The 17,293-nt window shown below is 40.7% G+C and overlaps 1 protein-coding gene across 4 annotated transcripts in view; it reads right to left on the bottom strand.

Annotated features, from left to right (window-relative positions):
• Positions 1–17,293, bottom strand: part of ANO6 (anoctamin 6) — a 198,189-nt gene that overhangs the window by 18,542 nt on the left and 162,354 nt on the right. For all 4 annotated transcript variants that reach the window (XR_008552214.1, XM_037514106.2, XM_037514107.2 and 1 more), the window contains 6 exons: positions 16,269–16,411; positions 13,624–13,701; positions 7,352–7,577; positions 6,116–6,285; positions 5,825–5,922; positions 1,828–1,958 (listed from right to left, as the gene is read on the bottom strand). Coding sequence is in view for 3 of the 4 variants with exons in the window: in XM_037514106.2 (XP_037370003.1) it covers positions 1,828–1,958; positions 5,825–5,922; positions 6,116–6,285; positions 7,352–7,577; positions 13,624–13,701; positions 16,269–16,411 (846 nt within the window). In the remaining variant the exon portion in view is untranslated. The remainder of the gene's footprint in view (positions 1–1,827; positions 1,959–5,824; positions 5,923–6,115; positions 6,286–7,351; positions 7,578–13,623; positions 13,702–16,268; positions 16,412–17,293) is intronic.

The raw sequence follows: 17,293 nt of genomic DNA on the forward strand, positions 1-17,293 counted from the left end.
AACCAAACAGAATATTTTCATCCCCTTTTGCTGCCAGGGTAATCTGATCATCTCCAAAGTATGCATTTCCTTAAGGATCAGTTCGAGTCCCTTGGCTAAGCCCACAAAATCCATCAAAACATAGCCCTTGCTTTCCTGCTATCCCTTCACCTTTGGACCCTTTGTTGTAGCCACACTTTGCTTTTTTCCCATTCTTTGAACTGCCCAGGCTGTTTCACGCCCTTGACCTTTCAAATGTGTCTACCTTTTCTCGTGAAATGTCTATTTCCTCCACCCCAGTTTGGCTCCTCCTTGCTAGAGACACAATTTAAAAGGTAGATGTTGGAATTGATGAAGATTAGGAAGCAGGGGAAGTGTGTAGAGTTTAGACCATTGCCAAAGGCATTCTATGTTTATTTTAGAGGAGCAAAAATAACTCAAAGGCACTTGGAAATTCTATCTCCCACAAACTAAAAGCAGCAAACATAGATTTCACTCTTGAGTACAGAATAACAGACTGCCTATTGTCAGAAACTGATTACTTTTTCTGATTTATTGAGTATTATTGGGATAATAAAACAATTGAATAAAGAAAAGAAATTCTGTCGAAACTGTTGTTATTCTAGCCTTTCTTATAGATTTAATAGTCACATCAACTCTCCAGCATATGACCACTAACTCTTCCTCTCCATGCCACTTGTTTGTCAAATCAACTACAGAAAAATAACTCTTTCCACCCAACTTTTCTGTGCAAAAGTAAAAATTATGTTCTCCCTCAAGATGTTGTTATTGTTAATTCCTCCCATAAGAGAATTACAATTATGATTCAATTTGGAATAACAGGCAGCTGTCTTAAGGTCCTTTTGAGAATAAACATGATAAATAAAAGGAACCTTTCACTCCACAAAGGAAGCAGATGTGTTTCCATGTATATAATGCACATTTTTTAAAAGCAACTGTTTTGTAATATAAAATAGGATTTAATGGAAACCTTCCTCTATCTGCAAACTGGTAAACAAGAATGACAAGGGGGTGTCTCTGCTAACATACACCCCATTCGCAAGGACCCACCACAGTCAGCCTCCCTTTCCTGCTTCCTAAGCATGAGACCAGCATACTTCACTGTACTAGTTCAGCAAAAGGGCACAGAGACAAAACATATAAATTGTTGGTTTTCTATTAGGTGTAAGCATGTCATACGTAAGAGAAAAGATGCTCTTTCCTATGGAGATCTATTTTGAGGTGCATCCATTGAAAGACAACTGGGGACTCAAAATCAAGTGCAACTGAAACAGAGCCCAAGGAAATGCTACACAGACGGGCAAAGACATTCAGGATGGAGGAGATAAATGTGGATTCTCAATGCCAGACCAGCAAAAATGCTTCTAAATTCTAACTAGTGATTAGAAATGAGGTCACTCAAGGAAACAGGCAGAAATCACTGGTCAGGAGAAAAAGATATGCAGAAACAGGAACAGGGTGTGAAAAGGGCGGGGGGACCCTGTGATCATTTGTGTATCCCAGACTGAATCACCTCTAATAATAGTTCTGAGCTGAGGCTCAGACAACATGGTTAGGATGTTCTGATAATGAATGGTGAAGATGTACCTAGATGAGTATCCCTTTTCATTGCTTGGGGATAAATCTGTGGCATCGGACAACATAAATATTGACAAAGAGACACAATCACCTTATTTGCAAGCCTGATCCTATAATTTCATCTATTGGAGAAAAAGAAACTACATTTCAACCTGCTAGATCATTATTTGGCTCAATAATCTCTGCTTTTGGGATCCAAAACGTGCTCCATTATAATTTACATGACCCAAAATGTCACCCACAACTTACTCATTTCAAGATATTCATAAAATAATCCCAGCTTGCCCATGGGCTGCAGATGGTAGTCCTGTTCCCACCGTGGGGTGATCTTTTCTGAGCCCGAAACTGAGTTGCATCGTCCAATTAGATTTTTGATCCAGCTGCCGAAAAGATCAAAGTGCAAATTAGACCATTATCCCCCACGTCATAAAGCATGAGTTAATGTCTCAAGTTGAACACACAACCCATGAAGAAATTAATTCCTTGTTTCCATGCTAAATTCCTTATTATTCCGGTAGGAAATACTGGGCTGTAATCCATACTACACTGTCCTTGGTCTTTTGGGTTTTCTATTGGGTTATGATTCTGGAGCAGGGATCTTCATCTTGAGTACACATGGAAATCATCTACAGAATTACAAACAATTCCAGATGCCAGGTACTTTCTCCCCTGGCCAAGTTGAGATGTTTCCTTCCTTCAGCAGTGGTTACAAAATAATATCCTTAGGAATTTAGCATATTGGCATAACAGTGTTATAAAAAGTCGCTCTTCACTAAGTCCTTACTGTATGTATGAATTACTTTGCATGGCCTTTTCTTGTATCTTCTTTATATTTAACTCACATACCACAGATAATCATTATTTCTGTTTAAGACATCCTACAGCATTCCCACTTGCTAATTTTGAATAAAAGCACCCTCTACTATTAAATCTGTTTTATTCCTGGGTCTACTATTTTTTAATTTAAAGCACAAGAGCAGGTAGTGAGGGAACCCTGTGTTAGGGTTCTCTTATTACATGCCTCTGGTTCTTCCCTGACAAATGGCTGGGCTGTTGGAAGAGTCATGATGCATTTTTGCTTGAAAAACAGAAATAAATACGTCATGCCTTTTCCAACTACCCAATATATCCCAAGAAGGGATATTTTCTCTTATATCAGCTCACTTTTCTTACCTAAGAAGTTCAAACCCATTATAGAAAACAAAAGAAGAAAACCACTGCCATCCATTACCTAAACACCAAAGGACAATGTTATTGGTATCTATTTTTCGTACATTTTTATCATAAGAATTTCTCCAGATTGAGCTGCTTCATGCAGGAATTATACCAGCGCTGTGTCAAGTACAGAGTAAAATTCCCAGGAGTGCCTCAGATATCAAAATCAAAATACTAAGTGAGTGAGAAGGCCAAAGGGTGCTGGGCTTGTTCTCTGAGTCCAGTAAACAATTCTGTTAATGTGCTGATATTCTGTATTTAAAGCACGAATCACTCATTCACTCAACTGGTTTTTACTGAGCACCCACTAAATGCCCAGCACTGCTCTGGATGCCCGAGGGCGCCCAAAGGGGACAGGATCCCAGTGCCAGCTTTGCTTCTTCATTTGCTTCAGGAACCCTAGCCAAGGAGCTGACCTGGTTGGGGGCAGAGAGAGGTTAAGTGTATACAGTGAAACTAATTTTATTCCATTCTTTTTGACATATTTAAATGGTATGAAAATAGCCACTGAATTAGAAGGCTTTTCTCTCCCTTATTATGCTTTCTGTGATGGGTGTAGTTTGGGTTACCAGAATAACTACTATGTCCTTGTTATATGAGAAGTTGTATGAAAAAGTAAGAAGGCAAGAGATGCCTACCTAAAGAGGAGAAGTAGCAATTAGCTGATCCCAAGTCATTCCCTAATTTGGTTAACATTTAGCAATCCAGGTTTTCAAAAGTGAAAGAAAGCTAATTGAAAACATACTGCCTCAGTAACTTAGGCTAGAATTAGAAATATCGACATGCCAGGTTTAGGTGGCTGTAATTTGCAATACTGGGTGCAATACCTCCTGGGGTAGAGGTGGGTCCAATAACACACCTTTATCTAAAAATATTTCATGGGAACATATTTCATTACATGTGAATACCAATACCAATTTGGAAAACAGACCAGGCCCCCTAAAATTTTAAAATAAAAATGAACTCACTGACAACCAGTCATCAAAACAAGTGCTAAATAATCTACTTTCTTCAAAAAAAAAAAATGCTTTTAAATCCGAGTTAAGGCTTTCTTCTCTTTGATGTTATTTATTTTCATATAGAAACATAGTTATGTGTGCTTGACCTACTTTTACTCGTCTGGAAAAGCTGGAGATGAGTACAATGAAAGTGAGGGCCATTGACAGCATAGTAGGTAAAGAAAATCGTAATTTTACAGCCACAACCAGAATCCTTTAGAGGGGAGGACCCTGGGGTGGGGAAGAGGAAAGAGAGAGGCCTTTGCTTAGAGACAAATTCTGCTAGTTCCCATTGAAGTTGAGGAATGAGCCCTTGTGAAGAAATCTGGAAGGACACAATGAAACCCAGTGGTTTCTGCTCTCTAAAAACCGAAAAATGAGGTTAACACTCTATGAACAGAATAAAAAGAAATTTGGGAATGGCAGAGAGAGAAGAAAGGTTAGAGAAGGGAAGAGGAAGAGAGAGAAGAAAGGTGGATGTGATATGGGTGGGGGTAGAGGTAGGGCAAAATGACAGGAGGAAGGAACCTATAGAGAGGGGTGATGTTGAAAAAAAACAACCCATTTGGATGGTGGGATAAAGGACTTTTTTTTTAAAAAGATTTATTTATTTGTACAAGATCTGGGGTACAGGCCAGAGACGTGGGAAGGTGAGAGGATTCACCAGAGACAGAGTGGGCAGCAGAACAGGCAGATGGACCAAAAGCACTGCTGAGGGAAGCAGCAGGCGAGACAGGAGAGGTCTGCAGCATCATGTGGGTATCTCCCTGCCTGGCCGGGAATCAAACCCGTGCTGCAGAGGCTGTGGACAGCTTCACAGGGCTGTGCTCAACCCAGGTCTTTAAAAAAAAAAAAAAAGATTTATTTTATTTATTTATGCATACAAGAACTGGGGTGTAGGCCAGAGTGCAAGTGGGTGAGAGGATTCACCAGGACAGAGTGGGGAGCAGAACAGGAGGTTCTACTGAAATTCACTGCTGAAGGGAGCAGCAGGTGAGACAGGAGAGGTCTGTTGTGCCCTATGTGGGTCAGCTCCCTGGCTGGGGATCGAACTCAGGCTGCAGTGATAACAGTGCTGAGACTCAACCCCTAGGCCAACAGGGAGGCCCCCTCTAAGTGGAAATTTAGAAGGACGGTGGGACCTTATGCAAACATGTACTCTCATCTTTAAGGGAAAGAACAGTAATCCAAACCTTCGTGGTAACTGTTCTAGATACTGGTCTCCTACACCAGCATCTAAGATGACACTATGTTGTATGTGCCCTGGGACCACAAGAAAACTATTCTCCAAACCTGGACTGGGAGTCTTGGGATCTTAGATCTTCATTCACAGTGCTCTTAGTGGTGATGTGAACTTACAAAAGTCATTTAGCTTTTCTAAGCCACAGAATCTTCATTTGCAGAAGGGAGATAAACAAATAAAACACAACACAGTGACTTACATAGAAGACCCCTAGAAGTCACTGTTACTGAGTTTTAAAAGTGTGGTAGAAAGGGAGGAGACACTTGTGAGAAGTTGTGGATATACTTGGTTCATAGGCCTAGCAAGGACAACCTGTCCTGGGGCTACAATCAGTATACCCATCACTGATGGGATTTAAGAAGGTGTTTTAACATATTTATTTAAACCCTGAGATGGGCCTCCCTGGTGGCCTAGGGGTTAAGTCTCAGCACTATCACTGCTACAGCCTGAGTTTGAGCTCTGGCCAGGGAGCTGACCCACATGGCACAGCAGACCTCTCCTGTCTCGCCTGCTGCTCTCCTCAGCAGTGTGTTTCGGTAACTCTGCTTGTTCTGTTCCCTGCTCTGCCTCTGGGGAATCCTGTCACGCCCCCGCTTTCTGGCCTACACCCCAGTTCTTCTACACAAAACAAAACCCCCAAGTATGTTTACTCTGAATAGCTAGACTATCTTGTCTGGAGACTTAATAAGCAGAGTCCACTCCAGTTTAGAGATGGACACGCAGGCAGATTATTCCACTGGGTGGGCTTTTCCGCCTCTGTCCTCCCGACATGATACAGCTTAATACTCACGGAAGTAACACCTCTTGTATGTTATTCCAGATTGCTTTTCCTCCCATGATTATTGTCAGCTGTGTTGTTAGTTCAAAGAGACACCCCCCGGGATCACACTGCAATGTTAAAAAGAAAATGTCACTTAAATTTTTGATGGGTCTAATATGAAATAAGGTCATTTAATCTTATTTTTCTAATATTTGTTCTTTTTTGGCTAAAAAAACACAACCCAGTGACTCTACAATAAACCATTCATTGAGCAACTGAGAGAAAACAGCTTATCAAGAGAATACAATTCTAAATTCACACCTCTTCATTTCTGTATTTTCCCAGCCAATAAACAGGATCTCCCGGGTAACCGACAAATTTGCCCTTAAAGAAGGCTATGTAGAAACAGGAAGAATAGTAGTTGACAAACTGGAACATGAACATCTTCATGGTTAGGCTGTTCTCATAATCAGTCTGGGTCCTTGGGAGTTCTGCAGTTCAAACAAAGAAAAGCGAGATTTTAAAATTGTGAACAGCTTTGAGACCCTCATCAAAGGCACTGATACACGAGTTAACATGTTAAAAAAAAAACAATTCACACTGTTTCCATTTAAGCTGTTTGAATTTCTTAATATAGCTATTGTGTTAATTCCAAATTTACACATTGTTACAAGAATTTCCCCCATGAATATAATATCCCACAGGGCAAAAAAAAAAAAAAAACCACAAAAAAAAACAAACAACTGTTTTTGGTAGTTAAACTTTAGAAGCACAATGTTATCAAATGGGCATGAATTACCTTCTCTTACTTCTACTCTGACAAAAAAGCACTTTTGAACAGCTTGCTAAATGATACATCTTTTTGAATTTTACTAAGGTAGGTCTGTTGAAGGAAATAAACAAGACAACAGGAAACTTGCTAGAAGCATTTGGGGAAGACAGAACAGGTCACTCTCCTGTTCAGAATTTAAATTGGTCTGATGATTTTCAGAAGATGACCGGCTAGTGGACCATTTAGAGAAGACAGAGGCATGTGGAGCGTGTGGGAGGCTCTACACTTTGGCCACTAAGCAGCTGCCTGGGAAGCCAGCCAGAGAGAAGAAACACTTATTATAAAAGCCAGAGCTGATGAGAATGGAGCTGTATTAATATGAACAGCACGGGGAAGACTCGTAACAGTGTGATTACTTGTCCTCTCGGCAGCAGAGGAAGCATATTTGCTACTGGAACCATGACCCTATTCCACTTATTTGCAATAAAAAGACTATTTACTTTCAACAATGGGGTACATGATCTAATATAATTGAAAATATTACTCAGTCTTGATCTGTTTGCACAGAGCCTGGACATTATAATGATTATCTTTGCTCTGTCCCTTTCACCAAGGCAAAGCTGTAGACGATTCATTTCCTATAGAAACGAAAGAAAATATGTTTACAGTTGAAATGTTCTCAAAATTTTAGCACCCCGGAATTGAAAATGCCTAAAAGATACAGTCTCTGTTTTCGCTAGTTCCTAGAAATGTCTGCGACATGACTGTGGGGAGTGGGGTCGTACCAAAGTTAGTAATCAAGATGGCCACTTTTTCATAGATGGTGTTCAGAATCATGATGATGACGAAGCTGATGATGGACGCCGTGATGGTCGTGGCTGTCTGTGGAGTCAGGTACTTCTGGATTGGGTCTGTGGCATTATAGTTCTTGGGAAGTTTTGCAGAAAACACAATGAACACCGAGAGCCTGTAGACGATGATGCCAATCACTGAAGCGATAATCAGGAGGATCTGAGAACAGAATAAACAAGCAGCATGAGACTCACCAAGAGCCAAACTTTTATACTTAAAAGTTGGTCCCAGGGGTGGGGGAAGGGCCTCTCTGGTGGCCTAGGGGTTAAGTTTCAGCTCTATCATTGCTGTAGCCTGGAAGCTGACCCACATAGGGAATAGCACACCTCTCCAATCTTGCCCCCTGCTTCCCTCAGCAGTGTATTTCAGTCAATCCACCTGTTCTGCTCCCCACTCTGTCTCTAGTGAATCCTCTCACCCCCTGCAGCTCTGGTCTACACCTTAGTTCTTCTACGTAAAAATAAAAAAAAAAATAATAAAACAAAATGACCCTAGCATTGCATGTTAGAAGTTTTGGTAATGGTTAAAATGGGGTATTTACTTTACCATACAAGGATCTTAGTTTCCATCTCATATTAAAAACCTCTTTGAGGGCCTCCTTGGTGGCCTAGGGGATAAATCTCAGTGCTGTTACCACTAGGGCCTGAGTTCAATCCCCAGCCAGGAGGCTGACTCACATAGGGCACAGCAGACCTCTCCTGTCTCACCTGCTGCTGCCCTCAGCAGTATATTTCAGTAGATCTACCTTTCTGCTCCCCACTCTGTCCCTGGTCAATCCTCTTACCCCTGCACCTCTGGCCTACACCCTGGTTCTCCCTATACCCTAGTTCTTCTACACAAAAATAAAAGAAAAATAGTTGGCCTTAGGATAAAATGAACAAGGTGCATGTGTGAAGAGATGTGAATCTCACATATGAGAGGTGGAAATTGGGCAGGCTGCATCTCAGAGAAAGGAAAGGGAATGAGGGTCATCAGGATGGTACAGCCACTAAGTGAGATGTCAACAGCAGGGACAGCATGTGCCAGGGGTGACAGGACACGGGGGCTCTGCTCTTGCTGTGCAATTTCCCTGGGAAGCTAAAACTGCTGCAAGAAAGAATTTCTATTAGGAAAAGGGACTCTATCTTCAGACTGGGTAAAAATGGGGTAACTGGTAGCACGTTCAGTTAGAAGGAAAAATTTTCTATGACAGCAGAACTGATGAAAATACCCCATTTGGATGATGCTTAGCGAAATAAGTCAGAAGGAAAAAAGAAAAATACTGGATAATTTCACTTATAGGAGGGATACAGGGAAATTGAACAAGGGGTCAGGAGAAAGACAAAACTTGCAGGCAAACCATAGATCTGAGGCATCCATCAGGGGAGGCGGGGAGAGAGGGGTGAAAATAGAGCACAAGGGACTGTGGTGATGGTCACAGGTCCTGTGGTGGTGGGAGAACTATGGGAACTACACCTGAGGGGAGAAATCAAATACTGAACAACGATGTAAGGAAAAAAACACCCCTTTGGTGGGGCTCCCCGGTGGCGCAGTGGTTGAGCGCTGGGTTGCGAGGCTGCCCGCAGCCTCTGCAGCGCCGGTTTGATCCCCAGCTGCTCCCCAGCCACCGGAGGAGGGTCCCACATGGCGCGCAGACCTCTCCTGCCACCCGCTGCTCCCCTCAGCAGTGTACTTCGGTCCTTCTGCCTGCTCTGCTCCCCGCTCTGGCTCTGGTGAATTCTCTCACCCTCCCGTGCTTCTGACTGTACCCAGTGCATGTATGTATGTATGTATGTATGTATGTATGTATGTATGTATAAAAAATAAATAAATAAATAAATAAATCTTTAAAACAAAACAAAACAAAACACACCCCTTCTGTAACAACAGAATTTTCAAGATCATGAATGTGATTTTTTTGGCTCTGCTATAAACTATGAAAGGGGTGCACTAGCAGGACCATAATCCCCTGAATGGGATCGGAGAAGCTGCAGCAGGGCCCCAAAGTAACTGCTAGAAATGATAGCAATCCCTGCTGTTAAAAGCCTCCCACACTTTTCACATTTGGATCTTAAAATCTTAAACCGGTCACCAAGCATGCCAGCACTTGCACAAGACTCATTCGCAAGGCCACCGCGTTTCTGACTGTATAAACCATTATCCGTGGGGGCCTGAAGTCTAGTTTGCACACACTAGGGTTTCACTTATCACCAGGCTAGTTTTCCTTGGACACTCAGTGATGCCCAGGAAGGGCTGCATTTTCAAGCTGTTTCTCTAACATCTACTTTCTTGGACAGGCTCCAGACTTGGACTTGCTGGGCCTGCCTGCTCAGGATGACTGCCCTGAGAGAGAAAAGCTATGAAAAAGGAGAATTTCAAGACCTAGCAAATTATGCCATATAAAGGTTTGCAGTAACAGAGGGAGGCTGGTTTTCACCTGGGGAGAGCAGGGAAGGCAGTGATTACAAGCCAGGGCCTGAACCAGACTCCTGGATTTGAATCCCGGCTTGAGCACGAGCAGGGGGGCTGGTACAAATTACTTAACCTCTTGGGGGCTTCAATTTCCTCACCCACATAATGGGGGGACATTAAAAGGGGCTGACTTCTGTTAGATGTTTGATCTGAAAGTGTTTTCTCCCATACTCTGTTCTGGTGATGGATCTTATTATAGACTTACAGTGCTGTATATCAGAAACTCATATAATGTTACACCAATGTCACCTCAATGAAAACTTATGTAAAAATAGTTACTAAAGTATAGAGCTGTGTTATGATTCACTGAGTTGCTACAGGTGAAACCCTTCAAACTTGGAAAGAAAGCACTTTGTAAACATTAGCTATAAGGCCAGCATGTGAAGATGTTTGTTCTTACTTTTAAAGTCATCCGTTTATAGAGAAGGCATTCTATTTCTTCCTGTAATCTCTCTCATTATCTCCTTCACAGTTAAGGTTTACACTTGTGAAAGAAATACCATTTGTGTGTGTAAGTATCTGTGAAAATTTAGCCAAGGCTGAGAAAATGTATTAGAGAAGGTGTATCAAGCCTTTCTCTTTCAGCAAACAAAATCCTCATAACAGCCTATGAGGTAAGTAGAGTTCTGTCTCTTTTATGGAGGAGGAAACTGAGGCACAAAGAGATGAAATAATTTGTTCCCAAATTAAGCAACTTTTGGGAAGTCGGAAAAGTCATGACGTATTTTTTCTGTTTTCAAGCAAAAATGCGTCATGACTTTTCTGACAACCCAATAGTAAGTGAAAGATCTGATATACTCAGAGCCCCAATGACATGCTGACTTCTTCCTACACTACCTCCCACATGGTCCATGAAATGAATTCTAGTTCCTGTCAGAGCATTTACATACTTTGTTTCCAGACTTCAAGGCACTTGGTTTGTTCAGTATTCACAGGAAGTAGGGAACCATCATTCTGCTTCCTCAAGTTTCTTATCTTTTCAGATTATAGTTTAATATACTTTTCTGATAATAACTTGAATATGCACTGATGGGAGACAATCTGAGAACATCCTGTAGTGGATGCCGGTTGCTTTGCTAACTGGATCTGTTTCCAGCCCAGGAAGAGGAACCATAATTTGCTTTGCGGGCAATAACTTTCCCATTTTCAGGCTCATTGTCTGGGTTGTTCTGAGCCTTCCTGTGCTGCAGAAGTAGCTCCTGATTGGTTTGAGAGAAATAGGGACTTCAGACCCTGGGTCTCAGTGACCAAATCAAAGATTGACAAATGGCCTACTAAGAGTCACTGATAGGTGAGGTGACATCTAGCAATGCCTATAAAGGGCAGCTTCCTCTGGCATTAGAGACCTCGACTGAGGCCACCCTCAGATCTGGGACTTTCAATTACAGAAACCAATCCATCACTCTCCCCATTTTTGTTGTTTAAGCAACTGGAGATTGATTTTCTGTCACCAAAACCTGAAAGGAACCCAACCATAAAGAATAGCAGGGAAAAAAATCTGTTATCTACATAAAGGCACATTCCTACAGAATGCTAATATGTTTACACATTTAAATGATTTTACGTTATTAATTTTATCCTTCCCTGTACCCTATGATAACTATAAAATTTTCACATCACAAAACATTACCAAGGACATCTTTTTCATGGTTGTATTATATTCCACTATATGACTGGTTAGAAGTAGAATATTTGGCTAATATGTATATATAGAGAATATATGACATATATGCTATAGGAATACATATATGCAATATATACATATATAATAACTGTAACTCAATCCTTTTTTAAAAAGATTTATTATTTATGCATACAAGAACTGGGGTACAGGCCAGAGGTGCAGAGGGTGAGAGGATTCACCAGAGACTGAGTGGAGAACAGAACAGGCAGATTTGCTGAAATACACTGCTGAGGGGAGCAGCGGGCAAGTCAGGAGAGGTCTACTGCGCCATGTGGGTAGCTTCCTGGCCGGCCAGCGATCGAACTCATGCTTCAGTGGCTGTAGATAGCTTCATAGGTTGTGTCTTAACCCCCTGTGCTACCAGGGAGGCCCTGTAATTCAATCTTTAGTGACTATTACTGCCCATTACAAAATACTTTCTGCCGAAAGTTTTAAAGGTTTAATTAGTTTTTAGAGCACCTGAATATTTTTGAGACATACTGCCAAAGTGCTTTCCAAGAAGGCTGGAGAAGGGTAAAATTCCAATACCCGACTATGAAGAGGTGATGCATTTCATCTTTACATCTTTACAGATGCATTTCTTCTTTACATTGAGCCTCATCATTTGGAGGTGTAAAAACTATACCTCATTTTAATGTGCACTGATTTAATGACTAGTAAGGCTTGACATCTGCCAGTACAGAGATCTCTGGTGAAATCTTAGAAGTGATCTGGATTCTTTGTGTAGTAAAGGTAATACTCCCTTTTATGCCCCATTTGCTAAGAAATATTTCTCTAATAGTTTTAATTAAACTTAGAATGCTTTTTGCTATATGGAGATCTTTCAATATTTACCCCTGAGACCCGTGTTGCTGCTAAGTTCTAAAAATCTTTTTACATCAAGAAACCATATTCATCAATATTTCTAGTTCTTTTATGGTGTTACATTGTTTACATGTTAAGTGGTTATTACAGTTATTAATATTTATTACAGTTAAGTGGTTCATAGTACAGTTTTCCTTTGTTTGCCCAAATACTATCAAGTGTTCTATTACCATTTAGTGAATAATCTTATTTTACTGATTTATTAAATAAATATAATATATTATATTTTACCCTTCTCCAGCCTTCTTGGAAAGCACTTTGGCAGTATGTCTCAAAAATATTCAGGTGCTCTAAAAACTAATTAAACCTTTATAAATAAATAAATATATTAAATTACTGATATTAGAGCTCAAATCTAGGCTTCATGTCTTATTTTCTTTTGGTTATTCTTGAGCCAATACAAGTCTCTTGTTGTCAATTATTCTAATAACTAAATTATATTACTAGTATGATTTGACCAAAAATAGACCGCAGATGAATAAATTATTTTATTGTGGAGCTATTTTCTTTCTTTTTTTAAAAAAAGATTTCTTTTATTTATTTATGCATACAAGAACTGGGGTATAGGCCAGAGGTTGGGTGGGAGGTGAGAGGATTCATCAGAGACAGAGTGGGGAGTGGAATAGGCAGATCTACTGAAATCCACTGCTGAGGGGAGCAGCGGGCAAGACAGGAGAAGTTTGCTTTGCCATGTGGGTCAGCTCCCTGGCTGGGGATCAAACTGGCGCTGCAATGGCTGCAGATAGCTTCATAGTACTGGACTTAACCCCTGCGCCACCAGGGAGGCCTTTATTATGGAAATATTTTCTTTTTGTCTGGAGTTATTTGCTTATAGTTTCTTTTGTGTCTTTGCAATGCTTTTTATGTTTTCATAGTTCTTATTACCATTTTTGCAAAAGCTATTTCTAGACATTTTGCTTTGGTGGTTGCTACTGAAAAAATTTAGAATTTGTAATGCCTCCTGTTTGGTTTCTTCACCAAAAACTGAAAAATCCTGAGCCACTCATCTGATTTAAGTAAATATGGGGGAAGGAACCAGGAAAACCACTGTGAACAGATACTTTGACACCTCAAGGGTAGTACCATGTGGTGGCTATGTTGTTCTCTGGAAACAGTTCTTTCTATGAGGCTACAATATCCGGACTCAACTTTTAGTTTACTTGACATTTAAAATTAAATAGTAGAAAATGTGTTGTCAACTCTTACCCAGAAGAAGACAGCACTTGCACACAGCGTTATCCGTATACATTTTCCCCAGGTAGAAAAAGGAATACGTTCTTCTTCCTAATTAAAAAAAAAACAAAACAAAAAAACAACAAAGTTCAGTCCATCAAGGGAATATTCCAATGAAATTTTTTTTTTCTGTTCAGTCATGAAATTTAATTTTCTAGAAATTTGTTTTCAAATATGCTTCCTTACTCTTAACTGCATAGTCTTTTGTTAACAAGTCCAAACATACACAGAACAGAACACATGCAGTGTTTATAGTATTTTCTGGAACAGCAAGCCTGAGACACAAGTTATTTACCTGATAGAACCTCAGCTCAGGAGTTTGGGTATCTGAAAATGTGGAGCTGTAAAGAGACATTCCTGAGTTTGTCTTAGATTTTAGGAGAAATCTACAATGACAGCAGTTTCACAGACATCTGCAAATACAAGGTATCCAGGATGTGGCTTTTGGTTGAGTTTTATATTATATCTTAATTTGGTATAACTATTTATTTTTAGAATCTTCCCTTTACAGTTTATCTGAGTATATTTACATTTTTCAAAGGATAATCAATACTTCTCAAGATTTATCTGGATTATAAGAGGAGCTATTATGTGATAATTGCTGCAAATACAAATTTCCTTTACTCTGTGGCAAGTACTCTTCTTTTTTATTTATTTTTTTTTGTGTCGAAGAACTAGGGTACAGGCCAGAGGTGCAGAGGGTGAGAAGGTCCCCCTGAGAAAGAGTGGGGAGCAGAACAGGTAGATCAACTGAAATCTACTACGGGGAGCAGTGGGCGAGACAGGAGAGGTCTGCTGTGCCCTTATGTGGCTGGTTTGATCTCCCTGGCTGGAGATCAAACTCAGGCCTTGGCGGTGATAGTGCTGAGACTTAACCCCTAGGCCACCAGGGAGGCCCTCCAGGTTCTATTCTAAGTGGGTTTTATACATTAAGTCTATTAACCGTTGCCATACTCACTGGAGGAGCAATTCTGTTCTGCTCCTTAACAGTTGAAGAAACAGTATCGCCAGAGAAGTGACATTTTTTTGCTTAAGACAATTCATTTGTAAATTACTGTGTTCAGATTTGAACTCAGGCATGCTCATTCCTGACTTCACAGCCATGCCAGGGTAACAAAAGTAAAATGAGGGAGAAAGGTAAAGCAAAATGAATATTCATGTTCAATTTTGTAACAAGCAACATTTCAATGGAATGGACTGGTATCACTTGGCAATTTTCAATTAAAAAAGCGCAGGTTTTAATTGCCAAATTGTCTCTTTTTTCTTTAGTATTTTTCCAATGTTGCCAATATTACAAGCTTTTGTTTTTCAGTACTGAAAGTCATTATTTACATCTCCTTTTGTTGAAGCGTCAGCCTTTATTTCTGATCATCTTTTCAACACACGCCTTGATTCTGTCTTCTGGAATAAGTGGTAGGATCTATTCATTATGGGAATTATTTAAAGCTTGTTTCATGGTAAAAGACAAATGTCACCTTCTGTTGATAATTGAACTTCATTTTTTTCCCCATTTTAAAAATGAGGAGGTTGTACGGCTCCCTCCAGTTCATTTCAGTGTTGACATTCTGTAAATCTGTGATTTAATTTATAAAATCTATAGTTGGGGACATTTGCAGATGCTCGTGGTGAAAGCATTTTCTTTCCAAGAGAGATTTGTATTCAGAACCCACCATCCTTATGCTGATGACTGCCAATACAATCAGCTCTAAATTTCCTGTGTTGATGGAAGGAGCAATAAGGCAGATGATTCAGAAATCATCTTTCATTGGCTTTGAATATTTATACAGATGGTTTTTTTTTTCATCTTTGCAGCAGTAACCACAGCAGCAAATTTACCTTTCCAATTCTATAAAATGCCTAGCATGGTGCCTCAACATAGTTGGACCTCAACAAATGTTTCCCTTCTCTCTCCATCCCTCTCTGACTTTAGGGCAAGAGTCACACTATTTTGTGCATTCCAGCCAGAAGGTGGAGCCGTGACTCAGGCTAGTGGAGACAAAGAGCAGCCAGTCTAGGCATTGAGTCAACTATAAAAACCAATGTGTCTCTCCTTCCATGTTGTATCATAGCCTAATTTCCCACATATTTACTGGTTTTATCAGAAACAGGACACAAACACTGCACCTTTTCTTCTATAGTATGTCACTCCAATTTGGTTTTCATTATTGCTGTCACCACAAAGAGGAGACCATACTTGTCTCCTAAGTCCACTGTTCTGTGTCCCAAACACACCCCAGGCCACTAAGAACCCTCAAAGGATGTAGTGAAGGGTCACAGGCATCAATAATTGTCAAGGTCAGGCCTCCCTGGTGGCCTAGGAAGCACTGTCACTGCTATGGCCTGAGTTCAATGCCTGGTCAGGAAGCTGGCCTACATGGTGCAGCAGACCTCTCCTGTCTCTCCCGCTGCTCCCCTCAACAGTGGATTTCACTACATCTGCCTGTTCTGCTCCTCACTCCGTCTCTGGGGAATCCTCTCACCCATGGCACCTCTGGCCTGCACCCCAGATCCTCTACATACAAAAAAATTGTGAAGGTGCCCAAGTGATTCCAATATGCAGCCAAGGCTGATATCCACTGCACTAGCCAGACTGAACTGCATGGAAACAGCGCCCTTACCTGCGTGATCTCGTTGATCACCACGTGCGTGCACTGCGCCTCATACTCTGGCCGGGGTTGCTCTTCCTGCTGTAGCTCGACGGTGTCCCACTCGTACTCCAGCTCTGCCTGACGCCTCTTCCAAAACTCCAGAAACAAGGTAACTAACAGAGACAAATACATGGTCATTCGAATCTAATTTATAGATAATAGTAATATTTAAAAGAGAAAAGTGAAGCAATGGTTTTTATTAACAAACAGGACAATTCATCTTGGAAAATGTGATGTGAATGTGTCCAAACTGTCTGCTACCCATATTTTATTGGGTAGCAATAAAAACATCAATATTATCATTTAAGAGCAATTCTGTCTGTGTTTTCTTACTTCCCTCTCCTCCTCTTTTCTCCAGGCCCTGTGTAGGGGATGCTTTGGTCAGCCACAAATCTCTATCCACCACCACCCAAGCAAGCCACCCCAAACTCATAAAATTCTTAAATCTAAAAAACTGCTACTTGTTTCAATCTTGTATAAAATATGAAAGAAATAATTTGCATTATAACATAAATTTCAGGCATGCATCACTGAAATCTTTATTTTTCAAGAACTATAACTTAAAACACTAAATAAAAACAACAGCAAATGTTAACTGAAAAGGTAGTTCCAGAGTAAATGCCCTAAGTCCTTCTAATCAGGCTGCTACATGCCCTTCCTGTACAGAAATTTGGGAATGACCACTCTTCCTTCCACAAAGATTTTTTTGAGTCTCTACCATGTGCTGAGAGGAAAAAAAAAAAAAAAAAAAAAAAAACCCAGTCCCTAGTTCAAGGAGCTCCAAGGCGTGTGGGACTGAAGCAACGAGGGCTATGATCAAGGTTGCTCTGAGCAACAGATCAGCACGTGTAGCCAGATGTCAGATGGGAAGGCTCTTCCAGAGGAGGGGACCACAGTGGCGAGTTTTGAGATAACTTATTGATCATGTGAAGATGGAACTTTCAGCCATTTCCCGCCAAGAAACTGTGTGTAAAGGCCAGAAGGCCAAGGAAGCC

The sequence above is a fragment of the Talpa occidentalis genome, unplaced genomic scaffold (genome assembly GCF_014898055.3).
Source record: "Talpa occidentalis isolate TD23 unplaced genomic scaffold, MPIMG_talOcc4v2.1 talOcc4.16, whole genome shotgun sequence".
NCBI lineage: Eukaryota > Metazoa > Chordata > Mammalia > Eulipotyphla > Talpidae > Talpa > Talpa occidentalis.